Source organism: Cloeon dipterum, chromosome 1, assembly GCF_949628265.1.
Source record: "Cloeon dipterum chromosome 1, ieCloDipt1.1, whole genome shotgun sequence".
In the NCBI taxonomy this organism is placed as follows: domain Eukaryota; kingdom Metazoa; phylum Arthropoda; class Insecta; order Ephemeroptera; family Baetidae; genus Cloeon; species Cloeon dipterum.
Window position 1 is genome coordinate 33,452,226 of NC_088786.1, and position 16,664 is coordinate 33,468,889.

The following is a 16,664-nucleotide window of genomic DNA, read 5'->3' on the forward strand; positions in this document are numbered from 1 at the left end:
GCAGGCATTTTACGAAATCAATTTTATTTATTTTTTCTCAAAAACATTGGTTTGACAGCATTTAAACCTGTATCACAAAGATTTCTGACATTATTCATTGGTTTATTTACATAAATCTCTGATAATAAAGAGTTTCATACATTATTATTGGAAGATGTGGCTTTTGCTGACGAGCAAGAAGTTCCACGCATTTTTATACACCAGTGTCTTTCTTCTTCTTTTTTTATATTTTAATTTTACAACGACGATTCAAACATTTATTCTGCTATATTTATTGGATATAATTTCATTGTTCATCATGTGTGAAGACGAGGAAGCCATTCGAATGATTGCACTCATCTCCCGATCAGCTCTCTGCTCTGTTCGACACCGAGTAAAACGGAAAGCAAATTTATTTCAACACTTTCACTCTTCTTGCGTTACATGCGGCATATGTGTGTGTGTGTGTATGTTGTATTTATTGTATCTTCTGAGAAGTAAACGCGTCGATTCAAAGGTCTCTGTGTCAATCCTGCGCACTTTTGCTTAATTCACTCGCTTCGAGTTCTAAAAATAGCACGTCGACAAACGAAGTGGCCCATAGACTTTGGTTAGTTACCAACACAACAACAGTTAATCTCATTGGAGAGCGCTTTATAATTAGTTAAGCCTTGTTCACTTACATGATTAATATCACCAGATTTTCCTTCCGCGCTGCAGTGTGTTTGTTGCACTCAGTCAGTTCTACTGTGTTTTTATTGTGTCGTCATCGGTATAAGTTAAATATATTTTCCATTTGCTGTCGTTTTTAGAGCGTACGTGAGTTGGGACATTGAGTTGTGTAACACTTATTAGACATAGAAGCAGCAGCTTGTGCTATACTCTTAAACGCAACTTTCGGGAATGTGGTTGGACATGAGCGTCTCTTTGATGAGTGTGCCGTTCAGTTCGCAGCCGTTGTTGTCTCCAGCACCGACAGGGCTTCTTCGCGTGGACAGACCAGCGCCACTCTGCTACACAAACCAGTCAACCTGTCAGTCACGTCGATTCCAATATTTACATCAACACTCAAGAGCATTATTCTTCTAAAAGCGAGCTAGCGAGAATATGGGATTTTTCTCCTGTCCAAAATTGTAATTTACAGGAATGATGATGAGTGGAAGAAATAAACTAAAATTCTCAAAATTCTGATTGTTTGAAGAGTGGTAAGAACTCTGTTACTCTGTATTAAATCATTGTTGAGGGCCTAATGTCGAAAAAGCGAAGCCAAAGTCCTAAAAAGGCTGAAAGTAATTTTTTTGGAATCTACTATTTTAGACTGTTTTTAGGGTATAAAATGGTTGGTTTAAGACGTTTAAGACAGTTTCTTAACAGCCTAATTTAGATGGTTTTGGGCATCGTTTTTAGTTTAGGCTGATAATGGAATTTTACCGCGAAAAATCCTTTGTTTGTATCAATATTTTTAAATAGCATCAATGGCAGAAATTATAAAAAACGTAATTTTTTAACAAAGCAGCAAGTAACATACCCAGTACAAACTTCCTTACATGTAATCTTTTTTTAATCTTTTCTTCTAAATTGCAATTAATAAAATTTCTTTTATCTCTCCCATTAAGTACGAATCAACCCGTAAAGTGCAATAACTAAGTTTCCACTTGCGAACCTTTCAAAAAGTTAGTTGATTCTGCTATATTTCTATATGATATGAATATTAATTTATCACTTATCTGCCATTAATTTAAAAAATTTCCAAATACATCACAATTAATGAGAGAAATTGTAAAATCTAGAGGGGATTTTACTTCGTTAAAAAATTTCTTAATTATTATATAATTTTCTCACATTGGTTTGTGCTGAATAAAAATGCCTTCCCTCGTAGGAGCGACAGTTTTTGTTAAATTTATCCTTGATTTTGTATATTTGCTTGCAAACAAAATTCTATTTGCATTTGGCACGAGAGAAAAAAATGTTTTAGTTGTGTTGAACATAAAGTGATGAAGGATGAGTGTTTGTTTGGAGCAGAGAAATTACTCACAAAGTTGGAAGCTCCAGGGCTCTGCCGGGAGAAGTTGCCGTTGGAAGACAGATCGCTGCGGGGCGGGACGGGCGGCGGCCTTGAAGAGGCCACCGCGTCGGCGGCCGCGGTGGCCACCATCTCGAGGTCACCGTTGCGCGGGAACAGCACCTCAGGACGCTTCATCCTCTCGCTGACGGCCGAATCTGCAAACGCGGCGTGACGATTAGGCATTGTGGCGCGACGACGGGCTCGGAAGGTTGCACACGGATCGGCTGCGAGTCGGGCGGCTCGGGCCGAAATGAAAATAAAATTGGCTGCTCAATTTTGCAGCATTGACCCCGATTGGGCGATTAGGCGAGAAGAAAGAACGGGTGGCGCGTGTTCGGCCCCGAGGGACGCCACAACTAACTCGCAGCCGCCGCAGCCGCCGCAGGGACTAACCCTATAAATAATTAGGACCGGTACCGTATCTGGCCGTGAGGATGTCCGGCTGCCGCTGCTGCCGCTCCGGCTGCTCGGGCATGCTCTTCAGGGTGTAGGACACGACGTAGTGGTCGTGGTTGATGTCCATCACCTGCGGCTCGCCGCTCGGCGCCTTCGACTTCTCGCCGTGTGGCGTGCCGCCCTCGTTGTGGCGCCGCTTGCGCAGCGCCACCGCGAACAGCAGCGCCACCGACAGTCCGGTCACCAGGGCGCCGATCATCAGCGCGATCAGGGGCAGCAGGCTCAGCGCGTCCGTGCCGTCCGAAGGGACTGAATCTGCAAGTCCAACATCTGTCACTCTTGGCAAAACTTGCTGCTCAGTCAGCTAATATGTATATTTGGGCTTATCGTTGGAATGGGACCAAAGATTTTATAAAAAAATGTGAATATTGACTCTAAATCCTAACTTTTTGTAACTTTCTAAATGAGGCGTTTTTAATTAGATTAGTCCTGATCCCAAACCAACGATGAAGCTGTAGCTAAAATTGCTGTAGTTATAAAATAAACTTATGGACCTATATTAATCAGACTTAAAGAGGAATGATACTACAAAAGCCTGCAAAATGCATAAACTCGTCCCTTAGGATTCATTTAAAGCCTAAATTGACCTAAGAAGCACTGTAATTTATTGAGAAAATTGGCTGGAAAGTTAGCGTGCTTTTCAAATGGTGTAATGACTGTCTCCTTGCTTGAAATCCAATTTAATTTCAAAACCAAGAGTTTCCCCAATAAGTGGCATACACAATTGGACAGATCTGGACGAGAGGAATCAGAATATGCCAAGAAAATATGTTCAAGCACTGCAAATTTTGGGGAAATTGGCAAAATTTAAATTTTTACTGTAGGGAGGTCCTTTTTTATTATTGCAAAATGCTGAACAAATTGTTTATCAATTGTTAATGGCATCCAACAATTCAAATAATTTTCAATTGTTGCCCACTATCATTCCACTTTAAACTATGCAATATTTTGTTCTGTGTATATACAACAATAGAATATATATTATGTGTTATTACTGCCCCCTATCCATAATTTGTATTTTTTTATTAAAACTATTTTTCAACGTTGGATTTTAAAACTTTAAAAATGTTATCCGTTTGTTTTTCCGTATAATTTTATACTTAAATAAGATAAGACGTTTTTTGACATTTTCAAGCAATGAAAATAGTTATCAAATAATGTGCATTATGTGAGAAGGATTAGTTTTCCATCCTTCCTTCCTTAAAATTGGAGAGAAACATTCATATTTATGCTAAGTGGTCATAAAATATTTGCCAGCGTAAGCGTACAATTTTTAATTAAATTTCGAGTGCAGATTCTACGCTACGGTTTAAAAATTAATATGCAGAATGAGCTAAACATGAGCGGAACGCCAGACATGACAGGTTTAAAACACACACACAACGCGATTAATGACAGCTTAACGGCCAGGGAAAAGTGTGTTTGTGCAAAAGGTAAAGTGGGCCGCGCGTGAAAAATTGCGAGCACAAAAACAGCAACAGTTCTTCCGCGCGGCGTTCTCCAATGGCAAGGAAAGTTTTGCGACAAAGATGAATATAAATATACTGATGCAAGCATCTCATATCTGTGTGTGGAAACCAGTTTTGCGACGAAAGTGCGCGCATGCTGGAACCGTGTTTGTGCACTGGGAGAAAGAAATTGGTGCGAGACATGTTTATACGAGAACATAGGACCGAGTGAGTGGGAAAGAGAGTGTGAATTCTGACAGAAAAGTAGTAGTCGTGTGCGGGTGAAAAGTGTGCGTGTGGAAAACAAAGGTAACAAACAACAAAAAATAAGGTATGCAGAACGGGCGTTCCTGCTCGATTTTGCACGAGAACAGGGAAACCCAATTTCGACACCAGAAGCTATACAATCGAAACTGAAAACGGCAGGCATATCGACAGACACGAAAAAAAATGCGACAGAATTACACACACACAGAGAAAGCGTGTTAGGGAAACACTTTCGGCCTGTCAAAACTGAACACTTTTGCAAAGCTTGGAGCCTCTAGTGGCCAGAAGAATTACTCGTAAGCATTAGCATTTCAAAATGACTTGGATTTTTATTTTTCCTGGCCTCCAGAGGATCTGGGCAGCATTGGAAAAGAAACTGTGCAAAAGTGAGGAGATTTGACGCATGATTTGATTCCTTGAGAAACATCATGGTGTTTTATACAAAAAATTGCCAATGCTGATGACGTTAGAGCTGGGAATCCTTTCAGTTTCGACTTCTTGGGCTTCATTTTCGTAATTCGATAAGATTGTGATTTCAAATGAAATTCATTCAATAGACACTTGTTACAGTTTAAAAAAAATCAATTGAAAATGTGTTCTTTTTTCATAAAAATAATTTATGCTTATAAAATGGAATTTTTTGGATGTTTTTGAGCTGTTTGAATTCTAATTAGGAAATTTAAACCGTTATATACTTAATTTTCAGCAGTTACTAAAGTTCCCAAATTGGTTTTATGGGCTCTAAAAACGGTTAAAGGCTCAAATGTCTTTTAGAATTGCGTTTTTGTGCAGAATAAATTCCCAGCCCTAGTCATTAAAATCAAACAAACGACAGCAAAAACAACACAACCAATGAAACCTTTCCAAAATATTCACTAACCAACAAAAAATTGCTAGAGGAGAAAACGTGACTTGAATAATATTAGGTAATCACAGAAAATCGTTAAAAAAACAAATGAAAGCGACTCCAAATTTTTTTTAAAAAAAATAAATTAAAGCTCCACAAAAGTGTGTACACGAAGCACGCTCTTCTCTGTGTGTATGTGGGGTGAGGTGTGCTGAATGTGAAACATAAAAATGAATTGGGTTTGGTGCGGTAGAGGTACCTGTCCGTCTCTCGGCGTCCCAGAGGGCGATATTGTCCAGGACGGTGGGCTCGCCGCGGCCCTTGGGGTTGGCCGCATACAAGACCATGCGCAGGAGGGTGCTGGCGCCCGGCAGCAGCTCCGCCACCCTGAACGCGGGCGCCACCTCGCTGCTCAGGTTGAGCCGCAGCTGCATCGACGGCGCCTCGTACACCTCGAGAATGAACCTTTGCGGCAGGCCGCCGTCAAAACCGGGCAGGCACTCGACCTCGAGCGACTCGCCCGTTTGGTTAAACAACGAACAATTGCGCAACGCCGACGGTTTACCTGTCGAGGATCAAAACCAAATAGAATCTCTTTTTCTCGCTATGGGTATATATATGTATTTCATGGAGGAATGAAAAAGCGCAAACGAAAGCGTAACTTTTACGGAATTTTTTGTGTGGAAAATATAAAATATATGTGAAAAAGTATGTGGTGGTAGCGGGGGGCGCAAACTTCTCTAGCTTGTGTATGCTTGCAAAAGTATTCTTGAGACTGTGATCACACACGCACGCACACACACAGACGAGAGTTAAGAGGGTTCTGCTTATAGAGGCAGTCCTAATCACACATTTACTGCAAACACCGACTCGACCTCAAATAAAGCTGGCAAACTAAGGGCCGCGCCGAGGAGAGAGCTGGAGCCAGCGCAGCGATTGTCTATGTTCGAGTATATAGACACTGCTCTGCTCGCTAATAATGTTACTTTTCGATTGCGGCTCTGCTGGTAATGCAAGCAGAGATGGAAAAATCCGCTTGCACACTCTCAATAGATCAAAGCGCGCTGCGGCGAAACTTGTAATGGGATACTCGAGAGTGAGTGAATGGATCAAAAAGCAAACTCCAAAAAGCTCCTCGGGATGACAATTAGAGCGAAAAGTAATGGCTGCTGAGAGTAGTGGGAAAGGGTCTTACCAGCGGGCACGACCTGGAAGACGCACGGCTCGAGTTGGCGGCCGATCGCGTTCGAGCCCCAGCACTGCAGCGTGCCGTAGTCGCGCTCAGAGATGATCGTGTAGCTCAGCGTGCTGGTGGTGTTGCGGTTGCGGAAGCGGTCCTCCGACACGCGGTTGTTCTCGCCCGAGTTGTTGAACATCCACAAGAAGCGCACGTCGCCAGGGTCGGCGGCCACCTCGCACTGGATGCTCAGCTGCTCGTTGAACGAGCCGCCCACCACGATCACGTCCAGCGCCTTGCACACTGGCGCGACTGAAACATAAAATTTCCCGTCAAACCTGAAGTACACATTAAGCGACAGATATCGCGGAAATGATGTCAGCAAATATTAGATATCTCTGCCTGATATATTATTTTCCTTGTTGATTTTAATTTGTTAACAATGGATGAGAATATATTTTAAATAATTGTCGTTTAAAAATATTACATTTACTGTTTAGCATTATTTAAGGCCTTGATTCAAATGTTCTCGCACGCACTTATCATTCTTGCAAAGTCAAAAATAAAAGAAATAATGCAAGAAAGGGCAAACAGAAGAATCGATTTGACAGTTTCTGATCAAACTATTTATTATACACAAGTCGACACGAGACAAAAAAATTGGCTTCAAAATAATACCTATGAATAAAACTAAATGTACAAAATTTACTGTTCAAACTCGACGTAAAGTCGATTTAAAAAATATGAGGTTGAAAAAACATGATAGAAAACGAAAGAAAAGTTTAACAAATCACCTCTTAAAAAGGCCAAAATGCTTTAAAAAAATATTTTTTGAACTTTCACAAATCCGCTGTAATAGGCTGAGTGTTAGGTAGAAAAATAAACAATTTTAAAAAACAATGTTGACCTAATCGAGCGTTTTCATCGTGTTTAGAGCGTTTAACAGGTGGTAATTTAATTATCAACTTTGTTGTGATAAAATAGCGTGAATCAAGATTACCTTTAAGTTTTATGAGACGTGTAGAAAGTGTTGACTGTTTTATTTAAATAATCCACAATATGGCTAGAGAGGTTCCCAAAAATTTTTAGAAAATTATGCCCAATCGCTCGAGGAAAAAACTTCTTTCACAAACATATTACAATCCCATCCTAATTTGTGCAAAATTTCTAGAATTCCTTTTACCCAACAGTTTTCCTTCATTCGTTTTTTCTCATTTTCGGTGTTAACCCAGCACTCATGATTGTGAGTGGCCGGGGTCAAACGTCAAAGTGTCCAGCCGCAGCGTGTTCGACCCCGATGGAAATCCGCCATCGAAGATGACATTGTTGTGCAAAGGTCGCCCGTCGTTGGCCGGGCAAGCGAGGTGCTAAGGAGTTTTTTTGCCGGCCTGCACTCTATAGCGGCTAATCAAGATTGATGTCGGGGGTTTTCGCTGACCCCTTGAGGTTCCGCGCCGTCGCTTCCACATTTGTCACGGGCCGTCACCGGCAGCCTCTTGTTTCGCAGCTTTTGTCCGCGCCCAAAGTTATTCCATACACGAAATGCGAGCGTCTATTTTGTCTTACTCTGGCCGACCCTCTTTTTCCCGTCGCTTTTTGTCGCCACTTTTGCATCGCGGCCACAGTGGAATTCATCCGAAACTCGTCCCTTTCTTTTTCTCTCTCTATCGTGCCGCTCAAAAGTGCGTGAGAGTATGTGAATGTGTTGTAGGCATTTTATTCGCTTTGTGATGCGAATCACAGCGTTATATTATCATTTGCGTCGTAAAAAGCAGCTCGCAAAGCAGGTACGTAGCTTCGTTTTTAGCAACCAAACGCAGATTTTCCTGTTGCTTTGTGCCTTCTGGCAGCAGGCCTCGCGTGCGTTATCCTATGTTTGTATACACAGTATTTATAAATAGCCTGGTATGTGTTTGCAGAGAATTTAATTGTAAGCCGGGCATTGAAGAGGACCAGGAAAAGCAATGTGATATTCAGTAGCTGCGTTTGACACGGGATGTTCGTCAAACAAAGCAAAGCAGGAAATGGAGTCTGTAGAGTCTGGATTTCACTGTTAAAAAATTGCAAACAGCTTAAGAAAAACCGTAAAAAATACTACTGCGAAGCTGTGTCTTCTTTGATAATAAATTTAATGAATAATAAAATAGCTCGCCAGAAGATTCATAAAAATTGAATAATGATAATTAGTTCTTTGTTTACTTTCTTAACAGGACATACAGGCTCTAAAAAGTTAGTACTTTACCGATTCAGCTGCTGTGCAAACCATGGAATAAAGTGACAGCAGCCGCCGGCGGAGAGTGCATCCGCGGGAAAAGTTTTGCTTGCACAGCAACGCTGGCTGGGCGCGAAAAGACACAATCAATTAAAGAAGCTCTTGCTCGCAACACAAAAGGTTATACACTTTGCAGTCGGTCTGGCGAGCAAGCATACTGCCAGATGTTCTATTTCATCTTCTCGCAACTTAACTTGTTGCAGCTGTTAAAAAGCCGTGGAAGGAACGAGCGAGCGAGGAGTGTAATATTTAAGATGGCTATCTGCACAGGCACTTTTATAAGAAGTTGGCCGCTCGCGCGCGGCGAAATCATTGCTTTAGCTCTGCTATGTGTTGGAGTTTGTCCAAAGGCGGCGTGCCCCTTGTTATTTGCCAAGAAGGGGAACGGCTTTTTAGCAGTGTGTCGAGGAAGGATGCTATTTGTCCTAAAATAGCAAGACGTTCCCCACTCGTTACGATAATGGCCGCGAAAGGGTTTCGTATATGGCTCAATAAATATATTCCAATGCAAATGAACGCGGATAACTCTTAGCCGGCAGTATGGAATTTTAATTTTGCAAACGAAAATACTTCCCCCACGCACCCAGACTGTCCAGAGAGTCTAAATTTGCGTGAAACGGAGATTAGGCCAGTCCTGATTTACGCATGGAATGCGACAGGAATAGACAGCGTAAATAAGCCCGGGCGGAATGCAGCAGATTAATTTGGAACAATCGAGCCGAGATTTCCAGAATGCAGAGAGCAAGCTCTAGTGTCCGTGACACTTTCAATCTGACCGCGGCTCAGCTGAAAATGTAGAGAGTACATTTCAGCAGCAGAGGAGACCTCTACTTGGCCTGCAGCTGTCGCCGAAATAAATTAGGTGCAGTAATAGACTGCGACGACGACGACGACGACACAGAAGCAAAGCCAGACCCACGGTCGATCCGGGCGTCTCCAGAGACGAAAATGACGCACTGCTACATGCTAAATACGATTGCACGACGTTTTTGCTGGCAACCAACTCTTGACTCCCCCTCGGTCTACCTTGGCGTTATTCTTTCATTTAGATCAATTGCGCGGAAACACGGCAGCAATTACTTCACGGCCTAGTAAATCACGCTCCGGCTGTCGGCCCCTCGGTTGCACTCAAGCGGAGCAGGCATTTTCCAGCCGAGCCTTGATTACAAGGAGTAAATTTCGATATGTTTTATTAAATCGAAAGCGGAGAGTGGGCTGATATTAAATAATTTTTTTCCCCGTCGGTGTTTGCTCGAATGTGATTTCTTTGAGCGCTGCGCGATATTTATTTTGCGCCTCTTTCCTGATTGCTCCCAAAGTTTTGTTTCAAAAGAAAGCAGCGCCAGCCAACAATGACTTTCCACTTCAAATAATGCTCAGGATTATTAAAATTTCTGCTGAGCACAAAACAAGCGACACGAAAAAAAAATATAAAGATGCCTTTCGTCAAAAAGGTGATATTGGAAATGCGAGAAATTAAAGTCGCATTCTTTCAGAAAATACTCCATCTGTAGACACAACACGGATATAATATACGATTTCAAATATTATTAGTTTTATTATTCAATGGTGAGCATTGTTTTCAGGTCAAGCATGGTATTTAATTAATAATTTCACTCGCAGGCATAAATAAGTGCAGTGAGCGCTGGAATGTAGGCGCAGAATATCGATTCAGTTGCTTTTGACGGTTATATGCACCCCGAGTTTTATTGCGAAAACATCAAACGCGTGCCCGGATGGAGAAATCTGCGTCGTAGAAAACAATACAGCTGGAATTCAAATTTAAAGTCGAGGTTTGTGCCGTCGGCCATAAAACATGCGAGGGTCTGGACCTGTGATTCAGTGACAAAAGGCGGCCACCGAACCGTGCATTACCCTGTAAATATACGCACACACACACAAACACACACGCACGCGTTGTTTGCGTATCTTTCGGTCCTTTTGGGCCTCTGTCGAGAGACAAAGTGAAAAGGTTCGCTACTAATGGACAAAATTTCTGCCAAATGTGCGCTACAGCCCCGTTAAACTAGCGCCGCAGCTCGTAAACGCACACCCGGCTGAAAATAAAACACGGATTGCAATTTTTAACGAATCACCGGTGGCCTCTGATCGATCTTTCGGCTCAGTGCTTCGGACTAATTAAACGCTGCACGTGCCGAATAAAATCTACAACTTAATCACCTGCGAAGTGGCAATTTATGCAAGCGGCTGGGCACGCGAGCCGCGCGGGTTGCCTAGCTCGGCCGCCGCCACCGCGAGCACACATGTTATTTTTTGTGTGTGTGTGTGCGGTAGGCAGGCAGGCAGGAATCCGCAGACGCAAAGACCGTGAAACTGACAAAATGTGATGCTTCCGAATTAGGATAAGCCTCGCTCACTGACTCAAGCGCACTCACACGCGTTGATGAATTTAAAATAGCAGCAGCACGCAGATTGACGCACCGCGGAATGTTTTATTCAAAAGTCAGACGCAAGATTTGCATTATTAAAAGTTGGCCAGCGCGCGTGTAACACTGTAATAACGTCAACGCAGCCGGACGAGCGAGCGAACGAGAGCACATGTCTCTGCATTTGCATTCCTTCGCCCGCTTTTATAGTTCTCAATCTACTTTTATTCGCGAGCGCACGAGCACGAGCCAAGGGTGCGTGGACAGCTCCGCACAGGGTTGCCACCCCCAAAATCGATTAAGAGGCGTTCTCAATATATATTTATACAAATTGATATGATCTTTTAATGTCTTTTTGAATACTTCCGACATTTGAAAAAGGTTTTTAATCTGTAACAAATTATTCAATGGCTTAACTTTAGGGTATTTCCCCTCCTCCTCTCTGTAAACGGAGAAGGATTAGAGACAAGCCAAAATTGCAATTCAGCGCCATTTGATTTCTAAACAATTGCATCTTTGCAATTTAATTTGCTGTTACGCAAATTATTTCGTGTAGTGCATGAATGAAAATGTAGATCTCTAGCACTTAAAGTGGAATGATACTGGGCAACAATTGAAAATTATTTAAATTATTGGATGCCTTAAACAATTGACCGATAAACAATTTGTTCAACAATTTGCAATGATAAAAAAATGACCTTCCTACATTAAAAATTCAAATTTTGCCAATTTTCTCCAAAATTTACAGTGCTCGAACATATTTTCTTGGCATATTTAGATTCCTCTCGTCGAGATCTGTTCAACGGTGTATGCCACTTATTGGGAAAACTCTTGGTTTTGAAATTAAATCGGATTTCAAGTAAGGAGACAGCCATTACCATTTGAAAAGCACGCTAACTTTGCAGCCAATTTTCTCAAAAAATTACAGCGCTCCTTAGGTCAATTTAGGTTTTAACTGAATCCTAAGGGATGATTTTATGCATTGGCAACAAGCATTTTCCAGGCTTTTCCAGTATCATTCCTCTTTAACTAAAATAAAACTCACAGAACAATTTTTGACGTTGTAACATTTTGAATCAAACAATATAGAGTCAGAAACACTAAGCCTATTAGTAAATGGAAAATAAATTTTTTTATTAAACGCGAACAACACTAAAAAAAGCCTATATGTAGTAAAAAACAATTAATAAAAAAAACTATAATTTAAAGGTTCTCAGAACTTCTCGATAGCTGACATTTCAAACACTTCAAAAATCAAAGCAATTTTCTCGTATGTATTTAACTGTCATCAAGCCATCTTTTTGTTTAAATTCAATTGTTACAGCCTAACAAAAGTTCAATCAATTCTTGCTGCAACAGTTGCATAAATAATTGAAGCTCGAGGAACCAGAGAGTGTTCAGCTCTCTTTTCTGTATAATAATGAGCACCTGGCAACCCTGGGCGCTTGAATAAATTTGCTGCGAACTTGTTGTATTTCGGATCAATTTAATTTGGGGCCATAAAAGCAGCGGCGCACAAAGCCGGCTGGATTCGTGGGATGAAATTGCACTTTTATCGGCGCGCACAGATCTCGCTACTCCAACAAGGTGGGCGAGGGAGATCAAAATCAGCGTCGGGCCGGTATTTAAAATAAAGCTCGTCGGCTTTTGTCAACTCTCGTCCGCTGGTTGCTGGTTAGTCCCGTGAGCAGCACAAAAGAGGCCGCCGCTGTTGTTGCTGCTGCTGCAGGTGCGATGAAATTATTTCCCAGAGCAAACGAGATAAGCGAGAACTCTCAACTTTTTGTTCGGCGGCGTCTTTCTAATGCGAAAAAATGAGAGCCAATCTATCTTTTTCAAACTTCATCTTACACTCTGCCTCGCGCGCCGACACCATTTTTCATATAAGATAATGTCTCCATTGAAAATTTCCGCTCTCGAGGCAGCCTTGTTAGATTTTTGCCATCTGAGAACCGAACGAGTTCATAATGGTCCGGCGGCTATAATAATTGGAAATGGACGCTTTCCCGGAATGCATGATTCGGTGGATCCGATTCTTCAATATCGGCTTTCGAACCGGAACCTCTCGTCACTGGGAGAAATGAAATTCAAGTTTTGTAATGTGATACCCTTCACATTCTCGTATTTTGTTTGAAGGGACTGCTAGAGTTGAGAGCTGATGACATTTTATTCCGTGTAAGAGCCAAATTATCAACCACATTGATGGTGTACTTTGGTAATACATCGGTATGGTATCGACAATTGAATTAGGGCATGCATTAAACATAAGCTGTAATCTCTTTTAAATCGACGATGAAGACACGCATGAAGACGGAATAAAATTACTGAAACTGCTACTTTTGAGATTTCTGCGTTACCAAGTAGTGGGGAGAATCACCACTGGGTTTTAGCTCTAAGAAAAACTAAGGTAATGAAAATATTGCTAATTTGGTAATCAATTTGCAGTGCCAGAATTCATTTTCAAATTATATATTGATCAATTTGAAAAATTTTGCATCTATAGTTAACGCGGAGCAAGAAATAATAATTATTGATAGAAGATTTAAGCCGTATTAAACAGAAAACTTAATACCCCCAATTGGTAATGATGCTGAAAACGTGAATCATCAAAACATTAATTAACTTTATCATTGAAATTTCCAAGAAAATGAGCTCAAACGTTTGAAGCGAGAGCACAGACTTCCCAATTAATATTTTCAGAGGCATTAATTTATGTTAGAGGTTTACTCAAAATAAAAGGAGATTTTAATTCACCTACTGATGGTAAGTTTAAGGCTAGAGAACCCTAAATAACGTAAAAACGTAGCCAGGGTAAAAATCTGGACTTCGATTGTTAGTGGTACAATTTTTTACTATTGCAGAAATGATATAAAAAATTAAATGAACAACCCCATCCCTTAATTCAATCAATCACTAGTTCTAGCTCTCTCGTTAAAACTTCATTGCTATCCTCTACACATCCTCACTTAAATATGAGATTGAAATGACATTAGCAGATGGCTCCAACGGGTCTTATTGGTTCACTCTCTGCCACGCCATTTTTGCTGAGCTTGTGAGAAAAGAAAAGAATCGACCAGTACCAGGAATTGAAGCGAGCGAGCAATGGAGCGTCCAGGGGGAAAATTATGCTATATAATACTCACATTTGACGCGGAGGTGGACCGGCGAACTCTGGCTTTCTCCCTGTGAGTTGATGGCGACGCAGCGATAAACGCCGGCATTGTGGCGGGTCACCTTTTGCAGAACGAGGCTGTGCGTGCTCATGATGATGCCCCACGACACGTTCTGACTGAGCAGGGCGCCCTGGAATTAAGAGATCAGATATAATCTGCACGTGCGGGTTTAAAATTTTCATTTTATGCCGAGGGGTCTGCTCTCGCAATCGAGGTGTAATAAACACAAAAGACCTCTCAAGGAGGCGGAGGACGAGAGAGAGAGAGGGTCCCGAGAAATATTGAAAATCAATGAGATATTTTGTCATCCGCGCGGCAGATAATTTGCAACGCTAATACGTCACTCTCTTTATTGCGGAGCAGCCAATTTTATCGGGGGCTCGGCGTTTAATTATAATCGCGCCCTCGCCGGCTCGGATTATGTGGCGCTCTTTTTCGCAGCCGCGCAAGTTGTCGCGAAATTTCCCGGGTTGCTGAAGGCACGGCCGCCTTATTTCCGATAGTTGCTGACTCAATTATTGGAAAGGAGTTGCAGCGCGGCCGTGTAAGCAATTATTACTTTTGGCTCGCTCCCACCGCCGCCAACAAGCAAATCAAAGTTTTCGTCATGTTGACTTTCTCCAGCACGAATTATATAAAGCTGGGCGCGCGACTTGCCAATTGAGTTCTGCGACAAGCGAGGAAAACATTTTTGCAATAAAATTTCCAATTATTGAAAACGCCACTTCAAAAGCAGACATTACTTGAATATTTTGTCAGACGAATAAGTTTTCGAATGGTAGCAGTGAATTCTTCAAAAGTGTTTCAAAGGACTTGCCACTTTTTGAGAAACTTAAATTGTGTAGATTAAAATGCACGCAAATGAGAAAAGCAAAAACTTTTTCCACTTCAAGATCTGTTGTAGCTACTCCAATGATTTGGTTTTTGAGAAAAATCATTTTAGCCTGTGCTTGAATTGTGAATTTTCCTAAAAAACCTCAGAGTTTGCATGATTTTCAAGCATCAAGCACCGTCTGCCTACTGAAAATCGGTATTAAGTTAGCTAAAAAGAGGATTTTCCACACAAAATAAGCAGAGCTGTGTGAATTTTTTTTAAGTTTTGGATTTAATTTCGCTTGGTTCTATTTTTATTTGCGTGCTGAGGAGATTAAGTGTTCCTAAATTTTAAAAAATAATCATTTTTAAAGCTTTGTACATTTGCAAAATTCAGTTAATTGTTGCTGTTTGTTAGCTTATAAATTAATTTTTAGACGCATCCAGATACCCCTACGCATTATAAGTTGAAAGTTATTTGATGAATTCATTCATTTTTAGCGCGATTGTTCCAATGGATTGAAAGAAATGGGGAGGCGCCATCCCTAGCAAGAATAATTTTATTTCAATTTAATCCCCTTCAAAAGGATCGGATTTTTTCACCTTTTGTTCTCAAATGTCTGCAGCAGACACACGAGGGATGATAAACCTTGCCACCCCGACAGCATTCCGATTCCGCTCTTTTTCAAGATAGGGATTTGTCTCCCCAATCCACGATTTTTTTTTGTGTTCAAGGAGGAGGAAAGTGCAGCAGGCGATAATATTCCTCTCGTTGGCTTTTCTCAATTGCGTGTGACGTGGAATGGGAATATCGCCGTAGGATTAGGAGAAAGTATGTGCGGCATGTACAACGAGTGAAATGCAATAATAACTTTTATCGCACGCGCACGCAGGGGATTTTCTGATACTGTCATTCCGTTTTTACAAAATTCACCCTGCCAGAAGCGAATTTATGCATGCGGAGTGGCGAGAGCGGTTGTTCATTCGAAATATTATCCAGGAATGCCCCGGAGAGGAATTATCTTGATGTAATAATAAATGCGATCGTTTGAAATTACACATTGTGAGCCTTTTGAAGTCACGTTTTTATTTTGAAATTGCGATCCACGTATGCAGCGCTCGTTTCCAGCTCATTCTCGATCACTCGACCGAAAGAACGCGAATTTAATTTCGTGATCCGCAAATGGAGCGTGCGTTGCATCAAAAGCGCTGCATCTACTACGCTAATTGAGCTGGCGACGTGCCGAGTCGAATGAAATCGTTCGGCGCACACGCGGCTCGAGTGCAGCCGCGGCTAATTTGCCGGCGAGACCTTTGAAAAATGCGCGGCCGTCTGATTTATGGAGGTGGCGAGCGAGCTCATTATTCCGCCTAACTGAGCCGCAATTGAGCGCGACTCATAATTTTCCACCTGCGCATTATTTATAATTTGCACAATAGAGGTGAGCCGGTCGGTCGACCGGCCATTCCGCCTCAATTGACCCGCGTTTCAATGCGCCACTTCTCGTTTACATAAGCTGCCTCACATTGCCGCCGCTTGAATCTATGGTAACGCTTCTATAAATTTGCGAAACATTTATTTTATGTTGCAAACGCTCCCCACTCAGAAGACACGATCGAATTCCTAAAATGTTGATGCGAAGAATAATGTTTATCAATAGCAGCCAGTATTTCGTTGTTATTAAAAACTAATTGAAAGGTGTGTTCAATAAAGAAAGACTTTTTTTTGCTCATTTTATCCCTGTCCGAGGACCGGAGGAGCGGGAAGGGCGCGCACTGC

General features: G+C 41.7%; 1 protein-coding gene across 6 annotated transcripts in view; it reads right to left on the reverse strand.

Annotated features, from left to right (window-relative positions):
- Nucleotides 1–8: 8 nt before the first annotated feature.
- LOC135948590 (nephrin-like) overlaps nucleotides 9–16,664 on the reverse strand; it is a 174,761-nt gene continuing 158,105 nt past the window's right edge. Inside the window, exons 9-14 of one of the 6 annotated variants that reach the window (XM_065497939.1) lie at nucleotides 14,042–14,201; nucleotides 6,258–6,551; nucleotides 5,322–5,627; nucleotides 2,462–2,749; nucleotides 2,015–2,199; nucleotides 9–992 (exon numbers count right to left, since the gene is read on the reverse strand). In XM_065497939.1, coding sequence (XP_065354011.1) covers nucleotides 864–992; nucleotides 2,015–2,199; nucleotides 2,462–2,749; nucleotides 5,322–5,627; nucleotides 6,258–6,551; nucleotides 14,042–14,201 — 1,362 coding nt within the window. In that variant the 3' untranslated portion in view covers nucleotides 9–863. Of the gene's footprint in view, nucleotides 1,011–2,014; nucleotides 2,200–2,437; nucleotides 2,756–5,321; nucleotides 5,628–6,257; nucleotides 6,552–14,041; nucleotides 14,202–16,664 lie in introns of those variants that run through there. The other 5 variants (XM_065497938.1, XM_065497937.1, XM_065497940.1 and 2 more) reach the window with 5 other exon arrangements.